Here is a 6,195-nt window from a genome sequence, read left to right as displayed (position 1 = left end):
GAGACAGTCCACTCTCGGGGTGGTGGTGGCACGTTACCCCCAGACTAGCGAGTGTGCTCTGGGAAAGGGGTCGGCCGGACATAAGGCGCCCCTACGGAGACATTCGGAGCCTGGCAGGTGGTCGGGCGCAGGAAGGTGGGCGGCTCGATGCAGGAGCGCCCCCTACTGGCCCATCTCACGTGGTGGAAATAGCAGTGGGATACGAATACCCAGCTGTTTTCCTGAGGTGGGATCCCTGCACCCGCCACATGCAGTGTGGGCTTTTTAAATCAGAGAATTAGTGGTTTGTTTGTTTTTTAAACCAGAGAATTTGAGATTTTTAAACAAAGAAAACCAGGATCTCTGTCTACCTTTAAATTGTTGCCAGAAGCACCATGTGCTCAATAATGGAAACCAATTATGAAGTTGACTGAATACAGCCCACACTGAGCACGCCTGTAAAATGCATGAGCCATATTGAGCAAACATACTGATGGGAACCTTCTGCATGTGTGGCCATTAAAAAGGCAAGCAGTAGCTCCCCCAGGAGGGAACTAGCACCAGGCCTGGAGGTACTGCAATAAGAGATCAGCACCAGGAAAGCCAGAGCCAGCCCTGATGACACCCTCCCCTTGGTACCAAGAATTGAATGCATTAGAAAATGTTAAAGTTCAAAGCACAAGGAAATACAGAAAGACCCAAGCAGGGGGCTACATAGTAGAGAACAGGGGTAGGGGTGGGAACGTAACTAAGTTACATATGAAACACACACCCAACTAGGGGTGGGAGGGAGCATGACACTTATAAAGCAGAAAATATGCAGAAGACCCTGCACAACAATACTGCCTTGTAATAGGGAGATGGTTTGAGAAAGAGTTTCAAACAACAACATGCAGTATACAATTGCAGGGAAGAGTCCAGGATTAAATGTCCTTGGAGGCAATTCAGCACAGCCAAGGGGAGCAGTCAGATGATCCCTTCTGCACTGCTTCTGGCTGGCAGTTTGTTGGGATCCACGTACTGGTGCTGTCCTGTGACGTGCTTTACATAAGTAAAGCACAACCATGGATGGTGTTGGACAGCTTGAGGCACCACATCAGCTTGGCACAGTAGTGGTATACACAGCAGGTGCACAGGATGCTCTCGTTGCTGGAGTCCCATCCTTTGAGCACCCCAACAATCGGTGCCTCAACCGTCATATCATATCCCTAGCTCCTCAAGGTGTCCGCCAGCCACTGGAACTTCTCTTGCTTCCGTTTTTGGGCCTCGACAAAAGTTTGCCATTGGTTCTCAAATGGGATGGTGATAGCTACCATCACAACACACTTACTGTCCTTGTCGGTCACAACGATGCCTGCATGCTACTGGCTCTTGCAGCCTGGGACAGCTTGGTTGATGGACGCGGTCCCCACTGAGGCAGGGATGTCCTTGGCCAGTTGGTCCTCAATGGAGTTGTGACACAGATGCCACACACTGGCATGGGCTTGCAGGCATAGTGTGTGGGGGAGAATCTCTGCCTCACAGTCACAGCATTAGCACACCTCCTGTTGTGATTTCTGTACCAGATGATGCCACTGAGTGGCCGGCAGTTGAGGTGGACACGGTGGATGAAGCACCAGCCTGTGAAACCCATGAAGCTCCCACTGAGCATGAAGTGGCTGCTTGTGTCCCACTTTGAGATGAGCTTGAAGACTCTACCCTGGTCAGGTTTTGCCCTTAGGTTGCTGGTGTATTTTGCTCAGATGGCATCCTTCAAGAACCTCTCCGAGAGGGTTCTCATGTGGGGGTACATGGTGATGCAGCTGGCAGTAGGGGCTGGGAGCAGCAGACTCCCAGCTCCTGGCACTCCTTGGTCCAAGTCCAGTTGCAGCTGAAGCGCTTCCCAAGGTGGTGTTTGGCATTGCAAGCTCCTCTCCACGGCGAGTCAAAGTCCCCAGTGTCTGGACCAAACTCTCCTTTCCAGCAACCTGCTCAGGAAGGTGACCAGGTCACGTCCAGTGGGCTGCCTCACGATCCTCTTGAAGGTGGTCTCCTTCATGGTGCTGCTCCTCACCATCTTGTCCAGGCAGGTCAGGAAGCAGAAGGCATGGATGACCACCACAACATTGCAGAAACTGCCCATGCTTGGCACACTGACACCTCCCTGTCGGTACGGGATGGGCAGGATCTCATTTGATTTTAGCCAAATTTGAACTTACATTTGATCTCAGCCGAAGGCTGAGATGCTGATGGGAACCTACCAGAAGGACAGGTTAGTGCAGTCCATCTGAATAAGAGAGAGTGCCCATTGTGTTCAGTCCCCCTCAGTACTATCTGTTTTTCAACTCAAGGTGAAACACTCCATCAAATATATATCAACTTCCTCTTCACTCCCACAGCTAAGCAGTTCCTTTCCCTCCTGTTTCCAATGATATCTGTTTCTTTACCAGCCTTAAATGCCTGGCAAGCATCACCAAACATTAATGTAGAGGAGAGGATTTGTTGCCTGCTCTCTTGACCCGTCACATAATTGGTGAGACCCTGCCCTCCATAAGGTGGAGCCAGACCAGACAGCCCCATGCCTCATCTGCATTATACATTTTTGGAAGATCCCAGGACTCGCAACAAGAACATCCAGTTCCAGTTATGAGTGGGAGACTAATTAGCCCATGGATCCTGGCAGGGAAGGAGTGGGGGTGGGGCCTGGAGTACACACACACATTGAGCAGTGCTGGGCTGTGGGGTCACCATGGCTTGAAACACTGTTGACTCTTCTGGGGCCCAGTCCAATGAGCTATACGATAAATCATGAATATTTGGGCTTTAGACCAGTATCATGCCTAGTTTGTATTATATATAAAGTACAGAAAAAAGTGCTGCTCAAAAGTGCATTTATTCAGTACCTGTGGTAAAATTTGCAGCACTTTATTTTTTGAAAAAAAAGCATCAATTCTGGATGAACTAAGTCTATAGGTACCAATTTGCTTATATGCAAATTGATACAGATATGTTTACTTCAAAGTCAGCGTTTTTTGGTCCCTTGTGTTTCAAATTTGCCACTCACTTGCACACATTTAGGAAGGGCACAGAGCCTGAGAAAGGTCTGATAGTAAGGAGGGGAAGTAGTTCAGGGGGCAGAGGGCAAGAGGGCCACCTGACCTCCCCCCAGCCACTATCTGCCCTGCTGTAACAGTGCAAGGGGGCAAATTCAAGACAAACCTCCAATAATTAGATTTGACACCTGGAAAATTATAATATAAATTTATAACATTTTCCATATACTGAATCTAATTATTGGGAGCAGGAGTGAGAGGAGTGCGTCTTGCATTGAGTCATCCCAGATTCCAGTAACCACTCTGTGCTTAATCCAAAAAAGTCAGATCTCACTTCTGCCTTCGCTGGGCTGTAACATCATAGCATATCTTTAGCATAAATGCTGCAATATGATCCACACTACTGTCACCTTCCCAGGATATTCAGAGACAAGAGTTTCACCGGTAGCTTTTACAAGGACAGTTTCAATAACATTTTTACTGCACTTTTATTGTACTTCCTGATGAAAGAAACTAAGGGCACACAGCTTATCTGAGTAGATGCATGTTCAGTGATTAGTTACCCAGAAGTACTAAATAATCAGCAATGAGTTTTTTAGGTTTTGTTTTGTTTATTTAAAAGGACCAACATTTCAGAGGAGGAGAAATTGGAAAGAAAGTCGCACTATGCAATAAACTTCATTTATGCCAGTTCTAAACTATTATGTTATTATTGAGTTTCTTTATTGTAATCAAATACGGTTATTTGTCTTCAACTTAAATCTTGCAAATTCTCTCAAAACAAGCTGAAAAAAACCACCTATTCCCTAAAGTAAGCTGCTGCTTTAAAGCAACAGTGGAATGCACAGTTTGAATCAAAGTAAATCCCCAATTCACTTACTCTTCTGGCAGATGAAGTGAAAGAATTATGCTCTGGTGGTCGTACTTGCTCAATGATGCTACTCCTGGGTTCATGATCAGCATGATTGGCAGAGGACTCTTCCTTTCTCTCTATAATTTTTAGACAATGGGGGTGTAGAAGAGAGAGGAGTTTTAATGCTTTCTTTCTAAACCATTGCTTTATTAAACTCAGATTCAAACTTTGCACAAGATTCAGATTCAGACCTTGCACAGACCTTGGACATCTCCCAGTATGTTCCTGTTTCTCAGGATAAAGGGAAACATCCCTCAGTCCAAGAGTAACACAGTTTTCCCAACCAGGAAACTTCCCATTGATTAAACAAAGACATTTTACATAGTCACAAGGCAAATATGTTTGCACTATGTAGGTACACCCTGCCTTTGCACATATTTTTTTTCAACTGGCAGGCCAGCAATAATTCCTTACCAGAGAATGCTTGAGTCAGGATAAAAAGACTTCACTCATTATTGGTTTGCTAGTCAAGCAATCATGAAAAGATAAAGAGAATCCAAAAAGGAGATCAAAAAGCCCTCCTATACTCCTGATGTCTAGAAATGCATTTCAGATTGCATATTGAATCAGTCTGATGAGAAATAAAATGTTATGATTCTGTTAATATTACAAAGAGTGTGGGGTCATATTGCTGAGATGCTCCCTTTAGTGTCATAATTTATATTCTGCATGTTATCTGCTTCTGGTATACACAGCCCAGCCCTCAAACTTATGCTATCCTAACATGGCCAAGGCAGACTGACGGCAAATTTAGTTGCTGTGTATAGAGGCTGCCACAAAATGTCCACTGTACCATAAAAACCTTTTCCACATAAATTGTTTGCCATATAGTAAAAGTATTTAATAAAGTTTCCTTGCAAAATATGGGTACATGGTTCCTCCACAAGTGACTATTGCTGTTAGCCTTACACTGAGGAAGCATCTTATACAGAAATAGCTTTTAATATAAACAATTATAAGTAGGTGCATACTAAGGAATGAAAGATCTCCAATCAATAAAATGTAGCCTATTACACACATGTGATTTGACACAGAGTTCATTCAACATGATATTCTGTTGTGAAGAGCCTGATCTCCCTGTTCCAAATGCCTCAACCCCAGAATAAGGTGCACAGTACCCTTTATTACCAAAAGGACACTAGAAATCAAGTGACCAATTAAAATTATTAAATAGTTGGAGAGATCAATAGATCTAGGAATAAAGAAAGGTACAGCCTAAATGACAATGATGGATGGGGGATGGGATAAGTTCACAAATATCTAGCTTGGCATTCTCATCCCTCAGACATTTTGATTGGTAAGAAAGGGGTATGACTAGGAGCGCTGGGACTGCAGAGTCCCTTTAAAACTACTAGCAGATATATCGCAGAGTTAGTAGATATGCACTGGCAAGACAATGGGTTTTTAGTAATTTTAAGAAATGTAAAGTCCAGAAGATGAAGACTTTTTTTCTTGTGTAATCTACAAAACAAGAATCTAATTTCCAACTAAATAGAAAAGGCTTCAGGATTTGGTTCAGTTTCTTCCAATTCATAAATTTAAAAAAAAGATGTTGAAAGTCTGGTTCTGTATTTTGGCATCACAAGATTTTTCAAAACGGAAACATTCCAAGTTGAATCAAATATAATAATTAGGGGTGCAGCGATAGAGATTTTAAGGAGGTATATCAGCCAATACCGATCTGATTTCCGATACAGCTGCACGCAGCTGGTAAGTATGTTGCGGTGGACAGGGAGGTGGGAGGGAAGGGGCGTGGGGAGGCAGATCAAGGCCCCTGCAGTGAGAGAGGGAGTGCAGCTTTGGCTGGGTCAGGTGCTGCCCAACTGGGACAGGGTGGGGCATGGGACAGAGCCGTGGCTCATCCAGGAAGTGATGGGCATGGGTGACTTCTGCTGCTGCATGCACCAAGGGGGGAAGGAGGGGGGTAGCGGCACATACCCTAGATCTACGTGGGGTAGAGTAGGGTGGGCTGGGCTGCAGCTGCGGGCTGGGGCTGCGCCAGGCTCTTCCTGGTGCATGGGGGCTGCACTTGGGGCTGTGCTCAGCGCTGCGCTCCCAGCACGTTGGGGCTGTGCTTGGGGCAGGCAGCAGCAGCGCTGGGAGGTGCACTTGGGGGGGCTGTAGCTACCTAAATTTTGCCATAGCCCCCCCCCACCCCCCTCCCAGCACCACCACTGCCCTCCCTGAGCACAGCCCCCACATGCCGGGAAGACCCCAGCACAGCCCCAGCCCCAGCCTGCAGCTGCAGTCCCCCACCACACAGATCTGGGG

The 6,195-nt window shown here is 46.0% G+C and overlaps 1 protein-coding gene across 1 annotated transcript in view; it reads right to left on the bottom strand.

Annotated features, from left to right (window-relative positions):
* The window catches only part of PPP1R12B (protein phosphatase 1 regulatory subunit 12B), a 184,517-nt gene that overhangs the window by 141,902 nt on the left and 36,420 nt on the right, over nucleotides 1-6,195 (bottom strand). Inside the window, exon 8 of the mRNA XM_019513819.1 lies at nucleotides 3,892-4,001. Coding sequence (XP_019369364.1) covers nucleotides 3,892-4,001 — 110 coding nt within the window. The remainder of the gene's footprint in view (nucleotides 1-3,891; nucleotides 4,002-6,195) is intronic.

This window comes from Gavialis gangeticus, unplaced genomic scaffold (assembly GCF_001723915.1).
Source record: "Gavialis gangeticus isolate Ggan-Ray unplaced genomic scaffold, GavGan_comp1, whole genome shotgun sequence".
In the NCBI taxonomy this organism is placed as follows: Eukaryota; Metazoa; Chordata; order Crocodylia; family Gavialidae; genus Gavialis; species Gavialis gangeticus.
The sequence above is the reverse complement of the archived record's forward strand: the minus strand, read 5'-3'. Positions and strand labels throughout refer to the sequence as shown.